Source organism: Lepidothrix coronata, unplaced genomic scaffold, assembly GCF_001604755.1.
Source record: "Lepidothrix coronata isolate B3197 unplaced genomic scaffold, Lepidothrix_coronata-1.0 Scaffold5, whole genome shotgun sequence".
Lineage (NCBI taxonomy): Eukaryota > Metazoa > Chordata > Aves > Passeriformes > Pipridae > Lepidothrix > Lepidothrix coronata.
This window is the reverse complement of record NW_016690185.1, coordinates 5,759,526-5,783,348: the sequence shown is the minus strand read 5'-3', so window position 1 is coordinate 5,783,348 and position 23,823 is coordinate 5,759,526. Positions and strand designations below refer to the sequence as shown.

Genomic DNA, 23,823 nt, shown 5'->3' with positions numbered 1-23,823 from the left:
ACTGATTGCATATCTTAACACCAGGTCTCGGCCAGTAACTTGACAGTGTCACAGTAACTGCATAGTAGGTTTTTTTCCAGAAGATTAGAAAACATTCAGTTCGTAAGCTGATACTTTGGGAGGATTTGGCACTGCCTGGAATTGAGATAATTCAGCTTGTGGTTGTGTTCGTACTAATCCAGCACAAAGCTGTGCCACTGCAAAATGTGTTGTCTTGTACACTGCTCTCCCACTTAACAGTGTGTGCCAGCACCACATCTCACATGGCCTTGTACAAGGCATCTAATAGGAGTCTGACCTAGATACAAGTAACCTTCGTGTGTGTGGGATGGAGGGGAGCGTGTAGGACTGGGGCTGTCAGGAGGGAGCTGAAAGATATGAATGTTTGAAGTAGTGAGAAGGGGCAGGAGAACAGGCCCCCCTCCCTTTGATAGTAGTGCACATTTATGCCACATTTAAGTGACCACATGGTTGCTATCAAAACCCTGTAACTGTGACATCAGTAGCAAATGTCTGCACTTTTTTTATGGGTTTTTTTCCTCCATGGTGAATACCATACCTGACCTTAGCATTTGTTTTCTCCCATTCCTCTTAGTATCCCAGCAACCATGTACTTGCTGTGCTTTCTTCTTAATTATTTGTAAGCTATTGTGCTAAGGGACGTGTCTTCCTCTCTTGTTGTGGTTATCAAACCTGACCTTGATAAAGTTCGGAAACCTCAGCTGCAGTATAAATAATGTTGGGGAAGAAGTAAATTGTACAAATAACAGAAACTCGTAGGACCATCAAATTCCTCTCAGGCTTATGAGGGTCAGATTTGTGAGGTCTGTAATTAAGTGTGTGATGCCTTGTGTGCAATGAGGATTTCATTTGTGAAGAAAGCTTCAACAAACATGCTTGTAAAAGTGTAATGACTAGAGGGAGTGCTGCTTTTAGGAGGCATTTGAATGCTATTACTGTTTATTCTTTTCCATTTTGAAAACTTTCCACTGATAGTGGTGGTGACTGTAAATAGCATTAGCATTTTATTTTTTTTAGTGGAAAAGCTTTAAAAAGTCACACAACAGATGGAATAATGTGGTTCCATATAACTGAAGAGAGGCATGTTGGCTGCCCCTTGCAGAACAGATCATCACAGTTTTAAACACTTGCTACAAAGAGGAGAAGGAGCAAGTTAGTGCAGTGGCAAAGGACTTGATAGAATCATAGGATGGTTTGTGTTGGAAGGGACCTTAAAGATCATCCAGTTCCAACCACTCTGCTGTGGGCAGAGACACCTTCCACTAGACCAGGTTGCTTAAAGCCCTGTCTGTTCTGGCCTAAATGGGGGCGTGCATCCATCATCAGGGGTGGGGCACCACAGCTTCTCTGGGCAACCTGTTCCAGTCTTTCACCACCCTCATAGTAAAGAATTTCTTCCTGTAATCTAAACCGACCGTGTTTCAGTTTAAAGCCATTCCCTTGTGTCCTATCACTACATGCCTTTGTAAAAAGCCCTTCTCCAGCTCTGTTGTAGACCTCCTTTAGGTACTGGAAGGCTGCTATAACGTCTCCCTGGAGCCTTCTCTTTTCCAAGACTGAACAACCCCAGCTCTCTGTCACAGTTCTATCCTGCCACATTCTCTCAAGCCTGTTTTCACAGGAGAGGTGCTCCAGCCCTCTGATCATCTTCAGAGCTCTTCTCTGGACTTACTCCAGGAAGTCCATGTCTTTCTTAAGTTAGGGACCACAGAGCTGGGACAGTACTCCAGGTGGGATCTCATGAGAGCTGAGTAGAGGAGCAGAATCACCTTCCTCAACCTGCTTGCTTTGTAATGCCCTGTATGATACTGCAATTACAAACTGAATGGCTCTGATTCGATAATGTCAAAAAATCCATATGAAAATGGGGTGGTGAGATTGTCTTCTTTTTGTTGTATTGTTTAGCCAATTTTGAGACTCCACATTACCAATACTGATTTAGAATACTGCAAACTGGGATAACAAATTAGTGCATCTCTCACAGTGGCTGCTTATTCTGTAGAACTTCTTTGTGTAGCATCCATGCAGTTCAGCTCTGGCTATAGATTTTTGAGGTGATCCCTTTCTTAAATGAGCTTTGAGCTTGTATTTTTGTTGATGAGGTTGGAGCCTAACTGTGATTATTTTCCTCTTGGCATAGTGTAGTCAGTCTGTGCTTAGTCACGTGTATGTGCGATTTAACCCTAACACTGAGAAGTCCTGATGTGTCATCAAGTAAGAACTGGCTAGCCCTTTAATTCCTAAACCTTATCCTGTGTAGGTTCTCAAATCTTAAAATTTGGATCATCTTTCAGTTGTTTGTGATAGGCTTTTGCTGCTTTTCTCCACCTCTTTAGTTGGTTTGATGGTTTTTTGGTTTTGTTTGTTTGTTGTTTGATGGTTTTTGTTTGTTTTCTCCTGATACCCTTATTCCAGATTGTCATATCTCAATTTTCATTCCATCAACCTTAGTTTGAATGGACTCTCAGCCCAGGAAAAAAAGTATTTGCAGTCTGATTTCATGTCTCTTCAGCTTTTATGGTATTTAGCTCTTTACTCATAAATCACTCCTTCTAAGCTTTTTAGTCATGAAAGTTGCTCTTGATTGAACATATTCTACTGTTTCAGTTACTTCCTGGTTCTGGGCATCGTACTACCAGACATATTCTTTCAATGGGTTTATGCCAGAACTATTTAAAGTCACTGTCTTATTCCTTCCCTCACCCCCATCTTCTATAACCTGACCTATCATATATAGGCACTCCTGACTTGCATTAAGCTGATTTTCAGGCAGGTTAAATTGTGAACTCCTGTCAAGTTTATTTTCCCTGTTAGTTTTGGCCCTTTTTATATTAACTACTTTTCAGGTTGCATGTCTGTATAAAGTTATGCGTTTGGGATTTTTTCTAAGCCATATTGATTTTTATTTTGCTATTAGCAGTGCTAAGGTCTCTACAGTATGCCTGTATTTTCCAGTACCTCACCATTTGATGATGTTTCGGTCTTGATTTTAATTATGTTCTCTTTCTAATTAAAAAATTCCCCAAAGAATACCACATGTATCACGGCTAGAATAAGGGTGCAAGGGCATGATTAGATATTCTCTCCCTTACGACTGCCAGAAATTTGTGAAAGCACAGCAAAATGTGATACAGCCTGAGCGTTGCTGCCAAGAATTGTAGTGATTATATCCTGCTGAGCAGAAACACTGTCTTCCCTAAAAGGCAAAGACGGAGCAGAGTAGAGCGATAGGTAGTGATGGGGAGATACAGATACTATAAGTCAGGATTTCTTCAGTCAGTCTGTAGTCTTGTTTTTATCCATCTGGGAATCCTGTATTGCTGCTTTGTGGGTGTTCTTTTTAGTGTGTTTCACCAAGGCACAGCCTTTCTGTATAAATGATTCCTAAAAATTAGGGCCTTATTCCGTAATTGCAGCCTCCTGTTGCTTTTCCTGCATAAGAGCTACTAATCCTGTTATGTTTTGCCTGCAAAACGATGAATGATCTTTCAGCATTGTCTGAATTAAGGGAGCTGTTGTGAGCTGAAACAGCCTCCCCAGAAATCTGGCTGGGGAGGAGGGGTGGATAAATCCTTTTTTTCCTTACCCGGGGTGGGGAGCAGAGTTCACCAGTGACTGCTGCTCTGCCTTTACAGGTCTAATCCTTTTCCTATCACAGGTGACTGAAAAGCAAGAGGCATCTCTGTGATAATAGTGTATTTGGGCTTGCTGTTGCCACATCCAATTGTTCTTTCTCCCTCATCGTCCAGGGATGTGGTAGAGCAAGTGCTGTGTCCCTGAGGCACAGCCTGTGGGGACACGCATATTTGTTTCCTCCACCAGCAGTCAAAAAAAGGAATCATTTGTGCTCCTGCTAACATTGGTTGTGCTGATCCTATGCCTTGGATTAGCTGTGGTTGCAAGGAATTCTCTTTCTGTTGAGTAATAACTGTAAAATGCAGTGGAAGGAGAGAAGAATGATCCCTACAGAGAGAGGTTTATGATAGTGTAGGCAGTGCAAGCAGTTGGCCAGAAGGGATCATGCACTTAGCCTAACTCTTGGTGCTCTGCTAGTTGTTAGTAATGGACTGTGAAATTTTGCAATTGTAGTATAGACAGCACTGAATTATGTAAACTACACCTTTCACAAAAAAACCACCACAACAACCTTTCAAATGCATTGAGCTTTCTGTTTTTTTGGGTTTTTTTGAGATTAGCTATTATATTGGCATTTTAGAACTTCACCTTTACTTCATGATACAGCATGTTGCACACAGGATGCTGTGCTACTCTGTGTGCTGAGACACCAAACTGCTTCAGGCAGAAACTATGAACATGTTTGGAGAAGATAATTTTAATTAGCACAGTTAAAACCCCAGCCATATTTGACTTAAGTTATCTAAATGTTGTTACACTCTGTCCAGAGAAAAATTGTTTTCCCACTGATAAGAAACAGTGTCTGATAACAGCAGTGTTTGTTCCGCCAGTAAATATTTGCATACAGGCTAGTACAGCAAAGATTTCTTGTGTTTTTTTCCCGGTAGCTGACTTTGCCCCAGCAGTGACTTGAAGCCCTTGTTAAAAAACAAGCTAGTAAGGACCTTTGGATGCCAGTGTGCCATCTGTTCTAACTGAACAGATGTTCTCGGGACAGGGCTGATACTCTTGGAAGAGGTGCCAGGTGACAAAAATAGATGTATTTTGTAAGGCAGATAGAAAAGAATGTTGTGTCTTTCCAGCTGGTATTTTGTTTTGTAGTTGTGGCAGATTCAAGTTGAGAACTCAGAGTAGTGGATGCTCTCTAAATATGAGCCATAGAAGTGTATCTTGCTCTCACTATTTGGTTTGATATCCCTAGGAGACAAGATACTCAAGCGTAAGAGGACTGCTTGTGTGTTACCACACCATTCAAAGCAGCTAGGAAGCTGTTTGTAGTAAACACCAGGTGCTCATAAATGAGTGAAGTGTCTTGTTATTTTGGGAAGTGCTATGAAGTATTTTTAGTATATTTTTTTTTTAATTGGATGAACCATGGTATCAGAAACAAACATTTTTGTTGCTGTTTTCATTTGTTCAGAGAGAAAAATTGAAACACACAGTTATAATGCAAAAGTAAAAAATTATTTGTTACGTATGTGTATACAGCATGTATATACTCCACAGGATTAGATATATTCCAAACTTAAAGCATCTCAGTAAATCACGTAAGAAGGCTTTATGTATTAGATTAAAAAAAAAAAACAAAAACCAAAACACAAACACAAAAACCACCAACGAACCAATACACTATTGTGAGCATTTAATTGACAAAATACTACTCTGTTCTTAGCTTTGCAAAACTCATTGCCTTGCTTTTCAGCAGCAATAATATTTAATTGACTTGTATAATCACTTATGTACCAAAGTTGAAGAGTTTCTTTCCAATTTTACTGCAAACTATTAAGTTTGTAGAGGTGCTAGATTGAAGTAAGGGGCTTGCATTGAAGAATTTTCTTAGAGAAACCACTGATGACTTCCAGAATGTCTTCACTTAAGGTGGGTTCATATTGAAATAGTTGTCTTTAATCTCTTAATTTTTATTTTGCCTTAGAGACAAAATTCATCCTGCTCAATAAATTGGTTTGGCTTTATAAATCCATATATTTCCTGTTCATCATGTCCAACCCTTGTGGGTTTTCTTTTGAGTAGAGATGGAAATTCTGGCTCTGAAAAATAAGGATATAATCTCAGCTGCATTAAGGACTAGTTCTTTCTTCTTTTTTGACTGTAGTGTAATGGTGTTGAGGTGGATATAGAAAAGCATTCATCCCACTGTAGTGGGAAAAGCAAAGGAAAAAATTTCATGACACAAAATACAGTGATAGTTCCTGATGTCACTTTACACTGCATGACAGGACATGTGTCACTAAGAGAGGCTTTCACTTAAATAGGTTTGTGCTGATGCCTCTTAATTCAACCAGTCATATGTATAACTGTAATACAGAACAATATGTGACAATCCCAAGGTATTCTGTGAGCACCCGAAGATAACTTTGAAGTTATCTTGTCTGGATGGAGCAATCCAGGCAAAATAAATTTTAGATTCCTTAAGCCTTAAGGACTTGACACGTGTATTACTTACAGGAAGAATCATGACTTGGTGTCTTTCCTAAGTTTTATTAGATCACTGCCCAAACAAACAAAAAAGCTAAAGTGATACCACCAATTTAGGATTTTTTAATGCTAATATCGATCACTGTGCATGAAAAATGAAGCAAGATGACTGTTAAATCGATTAACAGCTGAGTGCTCGATCTTAATCCAAGCAGCACTTAGCTTTGCCATTCCTTGCCTCCCAGGGGAGTGCAGTACCATCTTTTAACATAACTTCCTTGAACAAGTATAGGATTAATGGATTGACTTACTAGAAATTGCAGATGTGATAAATTTTATTGCCCCTAAACTTTCAAACCTAGTTGTATCAGACACTTTTTTAGGGGCAACAGTTGGGAGAATTTTTGAATGTTTGCTGTGCTTTTTATTGCTTGTGGAATGTACTCATGAGTGAGCATGGAACAAGATATATTAACCATATCAGTGAACTATTTTAGGATAAAACCTAATTTTAATATTTCACATTTTACTTTTCCTCAAAAAGCACTATTTATCCAGTCAATGTGTCCTTTTCAGTAAAGATACAATACTTGATGTTGTCTGGCAAGGAACACACTCAACATTCTTCGTGCATCTTTGGCCAGAAATTGGCATGCATTATTTAATGTGTAGAAGTGTTGAGTTTGAGGCTTTGGGTTTTTTTTTAATCATTCATATCTCATTTTACAATTGAAGCTATCCAGTTCGTTAAGCAAAGGAAATATTCCCTGAAGGAGATAAATTGGACTTGGGGGCGGGGAGTGAAGTGGGGGTGTAACAGTCTGGAAAGATTTTTAGAAATAGTAAGTCTTGTCATCTTATCTGGGTTTAAGTTATAAATTAAAAGAGGAAAGATGTGCTTCTGCCCATTTTTTCTCAACAGGCAAGCAGGAGTTTGAACTGAACTAGACTGAATGGAAAAAAGTACTTTCAGAGTTACAGAAGAGGCCATAGTTGTAAGGGGTTGGTTCCTGACTTCAGCACATCATGATATTGGGATTTAAGCAATGAATTCTTTGCTTTCATTGTTACAAGTCACAGTAAAACTTTGACCAGAAGTGTGGGCTGCTTGACAATTGTCTAACTGATTTTAATTGTTGATGATATGTCTTGGTCTTAATACAGTTTGTTGTAATTTCAAATGAAATTTAAAAAATTGTAGAGCAATACAAGTAAAAATATCTTGAAGTCTATTTAAACTTTAAAAAAAATACCCATGTTTTCACTTTTTTTTCTTCTGCTCTCTTTCAAAAACATGAAAGACAACATAGTCCAGGATGCCTCCCAGATAATAAAAAGAGAAATTTTTTTTCAGTTATTCAAAAAAACTGATGGAGATTAGATGATACCTGATGGCAGCTGATGCTGGGATCCCTCAATCTGATCACAGAAACTCTGTCTTAAGCCTTCCCTTATGTGAATTCCTGATACAAATATTTATAATAAATTTGTAGTAAATGCTTTCTTGATTAAACATCTCAGTTAATTTTTTACTTTGCTTCCAAACTGCGATGTTGTTGGTTCATATTCAGTTCAGTTGTTGTCCTCAGTTCGTTGTGAGACACAGAGCCTGGATTTTGTGAAAATGAATAGAAAGCCTGAAACCTGTTTAATCTTGGAAATTTAACGAGAATTATATTCCCATATTATATCAGAATTATACTCCCATATTCTGTATTTTAAATGCACAGAGTTCAAGGGAAGTTTCTCTGTATTCTGCCATTACAAATGGGAGTTGAACAGGTGAATGGTAACTGTTACCTGCAGTTACCAGCAGGTCTAAAGTTATCATCAAGCTATCTTGTTTGAAGTGCTACAAGAATTGCAGCATTTTGTGGTGTTTGTCTTAATGATGTACCTAAATTCTAAATGAGCTTTTCATTCCAACTGCTTTCAGAGCTATGAATTCTTTAGTAGAGAAATAATGAAATCATTGACACTGAAGTTTGTTTCAAGAAACTTGTTTATAAATGCAGTTGTTTTATACAAAGCAAATCTGAATTAAACTTAGAAAACAATTCTTAGGTTTCTGAAAGAACAAACCACTTAGTAAACACCCTAATACCTAGGACATTATTTACCTTTACTGTTTTGGAGGCTAATCCTACAATTATTTTACACAGGTTTCACCTGGAACATCTCGTCCAAGTTACCCAGCTACCAGCTATCAGGACTCCAGCAACTGGGAATCTCTAATGAAAATTAAAGAGGGGCTGCTAAGACAGAAAGAGTTTGTGATTGATCGGTGAGTAACCTGCTCCTGCTCCATTCATTAGATGAGATGATGTAAAAGCTACAGTGTAAAAGCTGACTTTCAGGAGAGCTGCTTACTCATACAGTTGTTAGGCTTCAATCCAGCCACTATTTATGTGCGAATACGTGGGAGCTAATCCTTGCTAGGAGAGAAGACTGGCAGCTGGCTAAAAGTCTTTTACAAAGTTGGAAATGTATTTAGGGGGTTTAATGCCTCTGGAGTGGAAAAGGGAAAGTGATACCAACAGTCAGTTCTGCTGTCAGCTTCCCCTCTTAGCTTCTTCCTGGTCTGGGAGTTTGTATCAGACATTTTTCTGCTTGTACAGATCTTGCAAGTGACTTGCAAGATGAAAACTGATCAGTTGTATGGTGCTGATTTTCTTTTCCATGACAAGTACAGAAAGGCAATATATTTAAAGCCAGTTCATAAAACTTTGAGAAACTGGCCTTAGCAGTAATGTTCAGCAGTAAAATCCTATTCGGACACTGATACAAATTGTTCAAATAATAAAATATAAAATCCAGGAGTAAATACATAACTTCTTACTAAAATTGCTGTCAATCCGAATGGGCCTCTTAATGAAGAAAATATGCTTTTAATAAGAGCCTGAGCTTAATGAAGACTACGCTAAAATAGATGTCACCAAGCACTGCAGAGTTTGGATGTAGGACATTTAAGGAGGATATTTTTATATTTGACATAATGGTAATTTGGCATAGTCTGTGTTTCAATAATAAACTCTTGACTCATGGCTGAAAGAAGAGTGATTGTTCTTGATATAGTTGTGCTCTTGTTATTGATAGTTTGCTCCACAACATGAGGAGAACTGTGTAAAGCAGGTGTGTGTTGATCACACTAATGTTAGGCATCCATTATAAATAGTTTTATATTTAATTTAGTAATTTCTATCTTTTTATGGGTAGAGATAGGCAACTTGGGCATAACTTACTTTGGGACCAGGAGAATTACACTTGTGCAAGATCTGTTCATTCCATTATTGCAACAGAGTGAGGAATTGCAGTGGTATAAGGTGTTTCTGTCCCTTAGTAGTCTGACCAGTAACTCTGCTGGCATTGCACTGTTGAAGGTTGGGATCCTCTTCCCCAGTGGGATGTAGGATGTTAGTGTGTGTTTACCTGCTGTGGTGGTACCAGGTAGGAATGGGCACACTGCCAGCTCTCCTGCGGGGGTGGTCATCTCCCAGGGGGGTAAGCAGTTAAAATGGAAACATCCTTATCTGTTGTTTACATCTCCTCTGTCAGAGCCTTTTGATCTGCTGCCTAGATCTACTGTCTATATTACAGTGTTTTTTTCAGGCTTGCTATATCAGTAGCAGCAAACCTGCAGCCTTCCTCCTGGGGCCCAGGCTGTCAGCAGCCTTTGTGAGTACATGGCCCTTGATGTCTGGGGCAGTCTTTGGTGCCTCTGCTGAGCTTATGTTCCTCTGCACTCTACGTGAAGGCTTGTTCCACAGTGGCAACTAAAAATGCAGTTCGTGTTGCTCTTGTTACGCTGGAAGTGTGTTTGCAGTCAAGGGTGAAGTTTCTGAAGTGACAGTTTGTAACCTGATTTCCTGCTAACATTACTTGATACTAGTCATGTTGAGGAAGAAAAGCTGTTTCTTGACATCCAGTGGCAGTGTTTTGTTCTTTTTTTTTTTATAAGTCATTATTTTTGAGTGTCTTAATGATGGTGAATACAGTTCTTTCTAGATTTCTGACCAGAAGTCAGTTTAGATAATTTCTTTTCATTCAGCTGAAATGGCAAAATATACTCTGGAAGCTATTGAAGTGAAACAAAGGCCACTTAGTGATGTTACAGTGTTTCATTTAAGTAGACACTTGGTGTAAGAGTTAAGCATGTTGTACTTTATAATAATGCAGTATAACAATACACAGAACAGGCTCTTTTTTGAATATTGAGCCTCCATTTGGACAAAATACCTTAAAAGTTATTTTAAAATTAAATAAAAACATTTAAAATAGATGGTTTGTATTATTCAAGATTAGTAGGAATTGATGTTGCATATTTACAAAGTTTTGCAATAGATTCTTAAATTTTTTTTGTTAAGAAGAGGTTTTGTCTTCTATGACAAATAAAAATACTTTTGGTTTCACTCATGAAGCTGCTGTGCAAAAATCTTGAAATAGAACTCCATTAAAAAGTACTAGTATTATATTTCTTATCAGATCAATTATTAATAAGACTTAAGTGTGAATCCTTTCTTCAAGGCACTAAGTGGAAATTTACCTTGTGGACACACAAAGCCTTGCACTGAGATTCAAGATGATATCTGGGAGTAAACCTAAATCTTCCAGCTCCTAGTCTTCCTGATCTTACTTTAAACTTCTTTTCAGACTTTGAATTTGTTTGGGAATAGTGACCTAAAATAAAAAATATAAAGTTTGCTAAAGTGTGGTCAATTCCAGACGGTAGTAGTTAAATTACAGAATTTATGCTTTGAGGAAATGGAGGAGGAGTTAGTTTGTTGATTGGGGTTAGGTAGTAGGTGTTTGTTGAGAAGGCCCTTTGTACCTGTGGTTCTGATGGAGTTTTAGAAAGTGTCATGTCCTTAAGTCATGTCTCATGCTGAATTTACAAACTGGTAGCTGGGAGATGCCAGCAAGACTTGTTTAATTCTGGGGGAACAGAAGCTCAGGAGAGATGGGTTATGCAGTGGGACAGCAGCTGACATAGTGCTCCAGAACAAGCTGTTTGCTGCTGGCAGGTACAAGAGCAGCTGGATAAAAAGATGCACACTGGGAACACCATTCTCCAGCACTTGTCACCAGCCTCCCTTTCACCCACAGGGACATTAGCCATTTTTTTAAGGTTAAACACTCTTGCTGAGAATTGTACTGGTGTCCTATTTTTGTAGGAAATGGAGGAGATTAACATCACACACCTTGGTGCTTGAATCTGTTGATTTGTAGGGAGTGGATGCTCTGTACAGGGTAGTATCCTTAAGCTGTTCTACCTTTATCTTGTTAAAAAAGGGAGGAAGGGCGGGAGAAGGAAGGCGAAACATGCTGCCTGCTTCTCTTCTTTCCTCACAAAGATAAAAAGGCAAAAAAATCTGACCCTTCCAGATTAGATTATTAAACTTCTTTGTTTTGCATTGGAAATCTAACAATTAGGAATAGTTGCAAGTAAGTTTCAAATAGCTATAAAAACAATTCAAGGAATAATGCTTACAGTGTAAATCATCATATTTGTATACTTTGGCGTGTCACTGGAAATTCAGGCTGTAAGTAGAGTTTTAAAACCCAAACAGCCCCTTGCACCTGTGAATAGAATAAATGGCTCAATTTTTGTTCTGTACAGTGTTGAACAACAGATGTAGTAGTAGGTAAATTAAAACTGATTTTATTTGTGTAGTCTTTTCACCATAACAAAGGCGTTTATTTAAGTAGTACCCAGTAGCATAAAGGAGTGGGTTTAAAAGTCATTTTGGTTTGCTTTTTAAAACTACTCTAGAAGTCACTTCTAATTTAATTAATAAAAACCTGAAATGGTCTTTAAGTCTGCTCTGAAAAAAATGAGGAGAAGATGGTGCTTTTAGGAAATGAAAACGTAGCATAAGGAAGTGAGCCTGCTCTGCGTGCACGTGTCCATGGGATCTCAGTGGCACTTCTTAAAGATGTGTGTCATGTTTTCTCCACATAAGAATTGTTGGTACAGGCCTTGAATGAGGACTTAAGGATTTGTCTGTAAGAGGAAATATGTTGCTGTAACACTTTAGTAGAATGTCTGTTACCTAGTATACGAAAATAATTGGATTATATCACTGCCTTACTTCTCTGGTGGGTTAGGATGTAACACTACATTATGTTTAGCACCAGAGGGAGCCAACATTGTTTGTATTGGTTTAGAAAATTACACCATCACATTTTAATTCTTTACGTTGCTCCTTTGTTCAGTACATAACAACACTGAAATTACAGTGTTTGGTACAATGGCGAATGTCTCCTGAGACTGCACTGCCGCTGTCGATGTCTCTAGTGTGATCCTGGCAGTGTTTATGTGGCAGGGGCTGCAAATAGGGGGTACATGAATAAATGCTAAATATCTGAACATATGACATAAGATGCTGAGAATACCATTGTGCATGCAATGTTCTCTTCTAGTCAGCATAAGGGCATTTGAACAGCTTTTTAAGGAAAGGTAGATAGAGAAATACAGTTTTAGTGAATAGCTGTTATTCCTCAGGGCAAAACAGCATTTACATTCTTAAAACAGTTGCTAAATCATTAACTTTTAATCCATAACAGAATTAGGATTGGATATTTTCACTGGGACAAGAGTATTAAATATTCTTTGCCATATATCAAATTGTCCTGCCCTCAGTAATTGACATCAAACTGTATGTGCTCTGGTAATGCTTGTTTTAATGCTAGTGTAAAGCTGTAATTCTTTTTGTTTGGACGGCTTCTTAAGATCTGCAACATTAGCATATCCACTTGATCATGTCTTGACTCCCAAAAGTAGTGTTCCCATCTTCTCTTCAAGGTGAGTTCTGCTGTGGCTGGTGGAAAGGTTCACTTAGAACTGCAGTCTCCTAACTTCACCAAAAAAGCAGACTTTATTGCATAGGAAATTTGACAGTATCTTTTCTCATTAACTTTGCTGATGTTGGAGTTCTTTGGCATTATCTTCCAAATTCCGGAAAATGTATTCACATTGTTTTTAGGACTTTGTTTACAAAGGATCTCTTTCCCTATCAGTGTTCTGCACGTTTGGACTTGTGGTCCCAAGAGATTGTGCCTCTAAAACAAAGGGATATAAAAATTTGTATCTAACTTCTTAAGCAACAAAACAAAGCAGCATACCTCCAGCTGCGGTGTGGAATAAATTGTATCTGTGATAGAGAGGGATCTGTGTTGTATTCTACTTTGCATCTCAATTCTGAAGAAATCTGCCCACACATTTTCACCTAAAGCAGCAAATTCTCATAACCTCGTGACTTTTTAAGGTAAGCATTAATTGTAATTTGATTTCTTATGAAGTTACTAGTGTCCCTTCTGTGGTGGAGGAAGCTCTGTTCTAAAGTCCCTGAGGTGTTTGAAGATACTGGATCTGTATCTTGACTTGAAGTGTGGGATTTAGATTTACGCTAATTAAAGAATTAAAATTAAGAAAAACTTAAAAGTTGAGGGGAGAAAGTGCTACTCTGGCAAATGTTTCTAAAGGCTCTTTCGTATTAAAGTGTGGGGTAAAATGGGCTTATGGAGAACAGATGAATTGGTCCCATGTTCAAGAAAATGTGATTTGTTTCTAGATAAATGCATGTATGAGTGTCTGTATAAGCATGTGTCCATGCTTGTCCTGTTGTGAATGTGAGAAAATGATGTGAATGTCAGTTATGTTGTACTAATATTTTTGAGACTTAGGGAGAAGCAATTTGTATATTAAGCAGTTTATTAATGCTGGTCTCTGGAGACAGTCCAGGCTTGTGCACATTGAGCTGAACTCTGTTGTCTGGGATCCCGTGTCCTTTGTGCTGACTTGAGTTTTCAAAGGGGATTGTTTGAGCTAAAGGACAGAACTGCACTTGAATCAAAATAGAGATCTTCCCCTCTTCCCATCAATACATCACTCTTACAGCTCTAACTTTGGTTTTGCTCCTTTAAATGGATTCAGTTAGTGTCAAGTAGCAGCATTAATTTTCCTCTGAATTCTAGACAGCCTTGTAAGTAGAGTCACAGGATGAGGGGAGCTTGGCTGCCATTTCATGGGGCGTAGCATGTTGTCTTCGATGTGCTTGTCTGCAGAGAATAGTGGCACAGGGCATGTGCCCCACCAGAAACAGCCCCTTGCTGTACACGGGTAGACAGACTGCAAATTTAGCAAATTTAGCAGACCCATAATTGGGGGTCTTTTTGGGGCATTTCCCTGCTGTTTTCTGAGCCTGACTTGAAATACAAATGTCCTAGTGAGGTGATGCTCATCACTGAAGCCAGTACTTGTCCTGCCTTTCTCCCTTCGCTGATGAGCAGAAGAAGAGCACCAACTCTCTTGGTTGCACAGCAGTGCCAGTGTGGGCCACAGTGGAGGTCCCTGTTCCAGCTGTGGCAGCTGGGCCAGGCGGTACCTGTGGTGTGCCATGGAGGAGAAGGAGGTTTAGGAGCTCGACAGAAACTTGACGACCTCTAGATGCTAAAGGCTGATTGTGTTTGGTTTTGGTTTTTTAAAGTGGTGGGATGATTGATTGGTAATAAGGAGCTTCTGGGGACAGTATTCCCGCTGTAATAGGCGAGCTGTGTTTTTGAGAGCATTTGAACTTTCTACGCTCCCTTTAAATAAAGGGTTATGCAGCAGAATAACAGTAACAGGGATGGGCTAACACAGTATTAAAACTGTCTTGGCATATGAGAGTATCAGTGACAAAATGCATTTGGTATGAAGTCTCCAAAGACTTAAGGGATTGTATGTAAATAGTAAATATGTTTGTGTGGTGTTTATCTTCTCCTTGTGACTGCTGCTGTTTTCAGAATTTTTGTTTCTGAGTGCCATGAGGTTAATGTTGTTTTCATAGAGGTAGTTATGCAGAGAAGTTGAGCAGGATTTACACAGCCTTGAAAAATTTCTATGGTGTGTTTTGTTGGCAAGATTTTATAACGGTGGAGACTTTCATGCTTTGCAGAGTGAAAAGAAGCAAGCTAGTTAAATTCTGTGCTCTGTCTCATCACGGATTAATTTGTCTCACCTTTTTTCCTGCAGGGATTTGGTAGGGTAGGAAAAGGATTATGAAAGGAAATATGGTAATGTAGTCCAAACTACACTGGAAGTTCAAAAATATCTTGAAACATTTACTCTAGGCTGTAGCATTTAGTTTAGGCTACTGAAATCCTGCCTGGTAAAGAAGGCACTGCTAAAGCTACAGTCAGCTGTAAACAGAAAATCACATAATGTTTTCAAGAGGTGACAAATGGGTAAATAATTTTAAAGCGCATGGAGCAAAGAAATTTTAATACATCTGTCTAGTAAGTAATAAGGTGATAAAAAATTAAAATTTGCTTCAGTTCATAGGTTAGGATAACTCATACTAAGTAATTTTGGTCTCTGTAACCAGGCATGCACAAAAGTTGTCAAGGCTTTATATTTTCTCATATGAGTATAATAACTCTTGGGCTTATAAAAGGTCTGTTACAAGTTGAGAGCATATTCTTTTACCTAATCTTTGAATCCGCTTCTTCCAAAATAAGTTGGAAGCTTTTTGTTTGTAGTGCCATGTTACAGATACCAACCAGAACTGTACGAAGTTTTTCAGGGTTGCATACTCTGTTTATATTTGTACAAGCTTGTTCTGTCTAAATAGTGGAATGGCAAAAGTAAGCCTCAAAATGACCTGTGCTGATAGAAAGTATTTTAAGGCTTGCTATGGAGTCACATAAATACATTCAGTTTCTTCCTTCTTATGAATCACGTTGAATGAATACTTCTAAGATACTTCCAAATGGCAGCTTATATATACTGGTTTTCCATTCATTGCTGTTCTTTATAGATATAAAAATAGGGAAAAATTAAAAAAAGGTGTTCTGTAGGCATGCATCTATAACACATCTAGCTGAGAAAAGGCTAACTTTAATATATTCAATATTTTTCAAATATGAAATTCCTCTTATAAACCAAATAATTGGAATACAGTTGACTGATAACTAGCTAGAAGAATATGGGCAGCTAAAATAGTCCCTTTAATTGGGCTTTTTGCATCTTATTTTTCCTATTAAAATTTGCAGTTGGCATCTTTTCAACTAATACATATTTCATGTTTGTTTATAAATTGTATAATACATGTTTTGTATACTCATAATAATAATTCCGAGATGCTCTTCATAAATGCAACCCTCCCCAATTTTAAAAAAAGCCACAGGCTTTGATTTTTTTTCTATGCTTTGCAGGATTTGCTTTTCCAGTATGTGCGCAGGCAGGTCTTCTCCCTTGAAGTTAACTTGCATTTGCTTTTTATCTCTTTTTTAAGATTGAGTTTAGACATCCGGGTTCAGCATCATGGTTTACAGAAAAGCCAGTCCTACTGCTTGCTTAGAGATGAAGCTTTGCAAAACAATTGCATGCTTGCATGCAAATATATCCTCAGATAAAAAAGAAGGAAAAAGGAAAATTAGTAGAGTGCACAAAGTTGGTTTTAAGTTTACTGAGGAGGTTGCTCTGTGTCTTTCTGCTGGCTGCTGACAACTCCGTTCTGGAGTCAGCTGTTGAGGTGCCCGTCGCTCCATGGAGAGCACTGTACACCTCGCAGGGCTGGGACTTGGCCTAGGGTGGAGACCTGGCTTGTGTTTGCCCTGCAGTCATGCTAGTTCAAATGCAGTCATGATTTAAGCAGTGATATCATTTGTGATATAATTAAATAGTAATACTGTTTCTGCTGTATACTGGCCAAGCAATTGGTGTAAGAGTTTAATTCTCCTTTAGTACACAAGCACTATTATTTTACACAAATATTTTACCCTAGGGTAGGGTACATCTTGCATAAAGCAGTTGACTGAGAAAGTCTTAAGCAAAGCAAAAAGAAAGACCTTACAGGAAAGCTGTGCTGACTACCTTATATAATAACCTTTTCTTCATAAGTCCTTTCTGCTCCCCTTGATTTGTAAATCTTTTTACTGGTTGGAAAATCAGCTCTGGCAAAGAGGGAGGCTGAACAGAAGTCCAAGTAAAATGAAAGTGTGAGTTTTGTTTGTTTTCATTCTGTTTTCTGTATACTTTCCCCTGCTTATACTTCTGGCCCTAGCATCAAATGACAACAGAAGCCTCCCTCGACCCCCACAGAATTGATAGAATTTTCAAGTTGCATTTCTACAGGATTTGCTTATTATTATTATGAACTGATCACAGACCCTTTGGGTTTGCTTAAGTGAAAGTCACAAGTCACATGGTAACTGTAGTTTTAGTGTTCATACTCTGATGAGGTTCCAGTTCTAGTGCTCAATTAGTCTAATTGCAGTCTGGCTGCAGTGGGAAAAAGCCCACAGCTAACACAGATCCAGGATAGCTGAATAACATTGTTAGTGTATTCTTCAGTACAAGTATTAAGATCAATGTTTTTTTTAATCTCCATTCAGTCCTTTTGAAATAAGATTTGTGTATTACAGGCAAAATCAGCAAATTAACAATTTACATCAGAAGATAAGGGAGAATGAATTACGAGCTCAACACGCAAGACTGAGCCATCTTGTGAACTGCGAAGAACCTTACGTGACTAATTTACAGGTAGGATGAATATTTTTCTTTCATCAAAGCTTTCCATTGCCCAGTAACTGGCACCTCAACGCATGCTCACAATTTACTGCAGGCTAAAATGTAGAGCCTTTGTGATTATTGATGGCTGTGTAATTGCATAGCAGAGAATTGTATAAAGGATACCCTCTTAAGTTTGTAGTTTACCTTATATTTGCAGAAATATAAATATTGTTAAAATTTTGTACATACTTGTTTTGAAGTCTGATAAAAATGAGATGGGAATGAGGGATTAGGACACGGTAAGAGTAAGGGTTTAAGAGAGTGCATGTATCATAGTCCTACAGGTAGATATTAGGAGATAAAGTAGATGATAGGAGAGTATCTGAAAACAACTAATGGAAGGTTTTCTGAAGAGGAGGAGGAGGTAGCCCTTTGGATGGTTAGATTGTATCACTAAAATAGATGGAAGAGATGTGAGAGGGCAAACAGACTGGTGGGATGCCTTTTGACAAAACACCTGAAAAGGATATGGATTAGTACTCCTAGGGAACACTTAGTCTGAAAGGGAATGTGTGGTGGTATTTTGGATATAATTGTCCTAACTTTCATCTAACTGGCACCATTATCAAGATAGCGTAAGGATGAGGTAGCATAGGTTAACCAGGAAAATGCAGTTTGAGGATTGTGGCTGCTTACAGCACACAAAATCTTCAGGCCTTGGCATATCTAAAAGGCAATGCAGCGAGAGAGTGTTAAAGGAAGATATGCAGAGAAATAGCTTTTATGTCCCTCTTTTATGATGTTACCTTTTTCTGTCACAAACACTGCACTAGGATCTCAGCTAGTGTACTTCAACATGACATTAATTATGTCCTTGGAATAACACAGCTGTACATCATGTGAGAATGTGGGTTGTGTGACACAGCAGAGAAATGTAAGTGGAGCCTTGGTGTGAAGTTAGGTATCCAGAAACTTTTTCAGACATCTAGGAATGTTGCTTTTGGTGCTTCCAGATCTTCTTTAACAAAATATTTTAGAATCTGTCTAGATTAGGATTGTTTTGGGAGGGAGGGAGGCAGGGAGAGACACAAACAAAACCAACCAAATAAGAAGCAGTAGTGCAGAAACCGAAATTTTAGTGTACATATCTTAGTACACGATATTGCACTTCAAATAAAGTAGCAGATGCATTAATTTTTCATAATTTAAAGAATTTTGAAAGTTTATAATGTATTTGGGTTCCTGCTTGATTTGTGTGCCTTCTATAAGATGAACTTATAAAAGCAAATCTACTTTAGTGAAGGTTTGAATCTCCTAATGCTTTGCTGAAGGATGTCACTAGTTAAAGAAATTATACAGACAGTAGTTTTAAAGATACCAATTTGTGTTATTAAAAGAATCTTGAAATTGAGAGCCTAATGGGACGCATCTCCTTTTTCATCCCACATGCAGCTGACTTCCATTTTATGCTTGTCTGTCTCTGGACAGTGGGGGTTGAAGTTTTGGTATACAGAACAGAAGACAGGAAGCCTGAATTCTGATTATAGCTTTATTCTCAGGCTTGTCCCTGCACCATTAACACAGCAGGCGTGATAGCTTTAAGGTTTGCTAGTACTGATGTTCTGCTTTAGAAGTGTCTTTGGATTAAAGCATCTCTTACTTCAGTATATTCATAGCCATTTTATAGTGGTTTTCTTCCCAGGAGATGGTATGATAATTCAGTGGCAGTGATTTGTTTTGAAAATGCTTTTTATTTGGATTTGTAGGGATTTATTTTGGGAGAAACATCACACCTCTTCCATAAATCTGAGGGGGAAAGTGCCCCTGCAATGTTCTTGTGCATATGTTGTGAATGGTGTCCAGCTTCTTTGTTTTTCTGTTCCAGATTCCTGAAGTACATGCTGTTGCCATGTATTTTAATGTTTGAAAAATCAAACCCCACCCTTCCTGAAACCAAAAAAAAAAAAAGGCAGGACTGTTTTCTGCTGTGCTTTTCAAATGTAGAGTGGTATGTGTGCGTTCATTTGTATGATTTTTTTATTTCTTTTTGTAAGCAACCACAGTATGAGAGCACACTGCTGCAACCTCACATTTCAGAAAGATCAGCCTCCCACCTTGAGGAGCTTGAGCGAAAGATTGCAGCAGCTGAGAATAAGGAATTACAACTCAGTGAAATTGTAAAACAACTTTCAAACAAATCTAGTGAGGAGAAAAAGAAGATGGAGGAGAAAGTAAGTGTCTGTCATGTTCCATATTTCCTTTTGCCACTGTTTCAGCAGCATATGTTTTCTTTACTAGAAAGCAACTTATTATGTGGGTGTCTGAGCTATTTTCAAAACATAGCTAAATTATCTGTGATAGAAAAATTGAAAGTTAATGATTTTAGGTGTTGCTAATGGATGAATCTGATCTCGTAGAGAGTGCATCCTAAAAAGTGGTACTAGATAAACTAGTAATCATGATGACAGTTTTAACAAGGTATCAGTTAAACTTTGAAAAAATGCTACTCAGCTCTAAGAATTCTTGTAGCTTGAAGTATTTATTACAGTAAACAAAATAACATTTAAAAACATAGAGTGTGAAAATTAAATCCTTATTTTTAGCATGGTTTGTAAATGTGGCCCTCATGCTTTGAGATACACTTACCAGCCTGTATGTGCCTACTCTGCAAGAGTGATTTGCTTGTGGCTTTCCTAGGATGTTCAGAGTAGACTGTAGTCTGAGACAAGGATGGCTGTGTTCTTGGAACTGTTTTGACAAGGAGTTTCTTTGCAGGCTGAAGCAATTCCCAGATGTAGTTTTGAATGTACTGACAGGCGTCCTTTATTGCAAGCAGGAATGTGCCATTGACCAAGGGGTTAGTAATTAATGTTTTAGAGACACATTGTCACTGTTACCTTCTCTTCTTTAGTTACTGGGTTTAGATTTCTATTAATGCAGATTCAAGGAAGAGAAGCAATATAATACAGTGAAGTATCAAGTGGAAAGACAAAGGAGAATGCATAATTAATCTCAAATTCTGTCTTACCATTTCCTATGATCCCTACAGTGTGCTTTCACAAAGAGTAACATTCAGGAAGAGCAGAAATTGCATACTGCAGCTTCTTCCTTTCTGAGCTTTTACTGCTTGGGTTCCTCGCTGTGAAGGAACTGGTGTGGTGGCAGTGGTGAGGGCCTGTGCAGCAGAGCTTTTGTCAGCAGGATGGTCTGTAGGTTGGACCCTGATTCACTGCACAGTCCTGATTCACCCCTTAACAACTGTCCATTTTGTGCATTGAATAAAAAGCTGTCAAGGAAAGAGGGCAGGGGGGCACAGTGGAAAATACTCTTTCTTCCTGCCTTTTTTTCCCACTTTTTGGACTTAGGTAATAAAGCAAAGTAAGTACCAGGAATGTGAACTAAGGTAACACAATATAAAAAAAAAAAATTTCTCCAGGCTGATGGACAATGGAGATGCCTCTAGAAAAGGTATTTAAGAAAGCATCTATTCCATTTTCATGTCCCCTGATCTCATTGTCAGACTGCATCGAAGTCAGGGTTTTGGCTTCAATTCTTCTTAGTTAAAGTTTTTGGTCCTTGTATTTGGAGTTGTTTTCGTAGTCCAGAGAAAGAGCATGGACTAAAATATGTCCTAATCATTTGTTGCATATGAACATCTCCATTGGCGAAAAAGTTAATAGTATTTTAACTGTTTGTGTTTTCAGTTGATAAGGCACATGGATTGTTTTGGGCAGAGGTGAAGCAACAGGGGTTTGAGTGAGGTCACGTGTGAGTCTATTACTTGGAGCTGCTGGGATTAATCATTTTTTGTGTTCTTTTCTGCAGTAGCCAAATGTTTCATGCAGCTGAGAGTACAATTTTTGGAGAGTGACCAGCCTCTGCTTCCAAAGCAGGTTTATTTTTTACCATAATCATAAAACCTGTACTCCTTTCTTTCTTCTAGCTTAAAACTAGAGATCGATATATTAATAGCCTGAAAAAGAAATGCCAGAAGGAGTCTGAGCAAAACAAAGAAAAACAAAGACGAATTGAAACCTTAGAAAAATACCTGGCTGACCTACCAACACTGGATGATATAGAAGGGCAGACTAAACAGGTAAGGTGAAGGGAGTTTGGTTTACCTTTTGAAAATATAAGTAAGCTGCCTAATATCTGTTGGCAAGTCTTTTACTGTTTCAACGTACATTTTTTTCCACTATCTGTTTAGGAAGAGGAGCATTTCAATGTTTTAGAAATCACTGTAGGTATTAGGATTTCTCATAGTCAGATAAGCAAAATGGGCCTGAGATTCTGCAGCAGGTGCCAGCAAGGCTGTGGCCTGCTGCAAGGCCTTCTGCTGATGTGGCATCGTGTCTGACTAACGTAACCTGTGTTAGCTGCACATTCTAGAAGAGAAGAACAGGCAACTTCAAGAAACTATGGCTGAGTTGGAAAAGAAGCTCGGCGAGGCCCGGTCGCAGTGCAGAGAGAGAGAATTACAACTGGCATCTCAGAAGAAAAAAGAAAAGGAGCTGGTCACAACAGTGCAGAGGTATGAACAGCTGCTCCGCCTGTGCCCTGAAATGGGTGTGCTTTCCCACTCGATGTCAAGACCTAATGTTATTCGTAATCTTAATCTATTACAACGCTAATGACTTTTTATAGCAAGGGTTTTATTTGTGGCAAGTTGCAATTAATACCACAGAGAAGAGTCTGCCTAGGACACTCTTCACTATTTTCCTGTAAGGATGTGGGACACTACTGCAATGGCATCATAGCCTGCTGGCATATAGAAGATGGAATATATTTGTGCAGCAAAGGGGCATTGTACAGAAGCTGTCAGCACGGCTGTTAGATAACTGATCCTGTTACGAGCTGTGGAAAAACTGCCTGGATATTGGCTGATGGGTATGTCAGGGAGGGGTCAAAGCTTTCCAGAAATTGTTCTTACCTTTTCCCTGAGGGTGCAGGTATTTACAGGGAGATTTAGCTGAAGGTAATTTGTTGTCATTGAACTTGCATAAAAATGAAAAACAAATGGGGCAGATATCGAAGAATATTACTGGTAAGACATGGAGACTTTGTTACTGTGTTACATTTTAGATCAGAGGAGCTACTTAAACACTTAACTTTAAAAAAAAAAGGAAGAGTGAAGCAGGGGAGAATCTCCTGCAGTTCACTGTCCCTCCCTTGGGTGAAGGTGCATGCCACAGGAGTCTGAAAGGTTTCCATGATGAAAGGCAAGCTGGCTGGGTGGCCCTGCCAGCCAAATTGTTGACACATTGTTTCCATCTTACCAATGAAAGGCCTTTTTCCTTCGTGCTCATCATCTAGAAGGGGGATCATTCTGTCTTTTCTGAAAGCCTACAAATAGTTAGGGTGACCTCTGGTTTCAAAATTAGACAGCAAGATTAGCACTAATAAAAAATGCATTTCCTTTCTGAGAGAAGGTGAGCAAACAAAGGCTGTAGCTACACCTAGAGGCTTGGGCTGAGCTACAGAGGGTCTCATGTGGCAGGAGTGGCTTTGTGCTCTCCCTTATGAGTCACAGGGAGCGTGAAGGACAGGCCGCCAGTACTGGGAACCACCTCTATTCTGGACTCCACTTTGACTTGTATGTGCCACACAGAGAGAATCTGATTTTAAAGTTCTGAAGCTTTTGAGAGGTTTGAAAATTCCTCTGATCTGTGTTGGAGCAGGCTTTGCCTCCCACAGTAGCACAGAGCAACTGAGCACCACAAAGCTTTTCTTTGCTTCTCTCTGCCCTCTCTCCCTGCACAGTACTGCTGGAGCTGTGCCTTTTGGGAGACACAGCACACAATCTGGCCCATAAAACATGCATTCTGCTGCATGAATCTGTCCTTGCCACTGCCATGGCAACTTCAGTGTTTAGGGTTTTTTGCATCATTCATCCGCTCTTGGTTTGCTCATTCATAAGGCTGGATTCTGATAGGAACACTTTTACAGGTCTAGTTGGAAGATGGTGGAAGTTTCTGGTTTTTGCTAGAACACACAACCCTCTGGTTTCAATCAGCCCTCTTAATCTTTCTTTTATGTTGAATGACAGTTTACAACAGAAAGTAGAAAAATGCCTGGAAGATGGTATTCGGCTTCCTATGTTGGACACGAAACAGCTTCAGAATGAGAATGAATGTCTTAAAGAGAAGAATGAGAAAGCCAGTAAGGTTAGTCTGCAAATTATCTGCTCATGGCATCTTTAACCTTAAGTACTGCATTTCTTTTATTTTTCCTACATT

General features: G+C 38.7%; 1 protein-coding gene across 2 annotated transcripts in view; it reads left to right on the top strand.

Moving 5' to 3' along the window:
- CEP85L (centrosomal protein 85 like) overlaps window positions 1-23,823 on the top strand; it is a 142,273-nt gene that overhangs the window by 108,971 nt on the left and 9,479 nt on the right. For both annotated transcript variants that reach the window (XM_017828866.1, XM_017828859.1), the window contains exons 4-9: window positions 8,256-8,377; window positions 17,500-17,617; window positions 19,642-19,818; window positions 21,531-21,683; window positions 21,964-22,118; window positions 23,634-23,751. In XM_017828866.1, coding sequence (XP_017684355.1) covers window positions 8,256-8,377; window positions 17,500-17,617; window positions 19,642-19,818; window positions 21,531-21,683; window positions 21,964-22,118; window positions 23,634-23,751 — 843 coding nt within the window. The remainder of the gene's footprint in view (window positions 1-8,255; window positions 8,378-17,499; window positions 17,618-19,641; window positions 19,819-21,530; window positions 21,684-21,963; window positions 22,119-23,633; window positions 23,752-23,823) is intronic.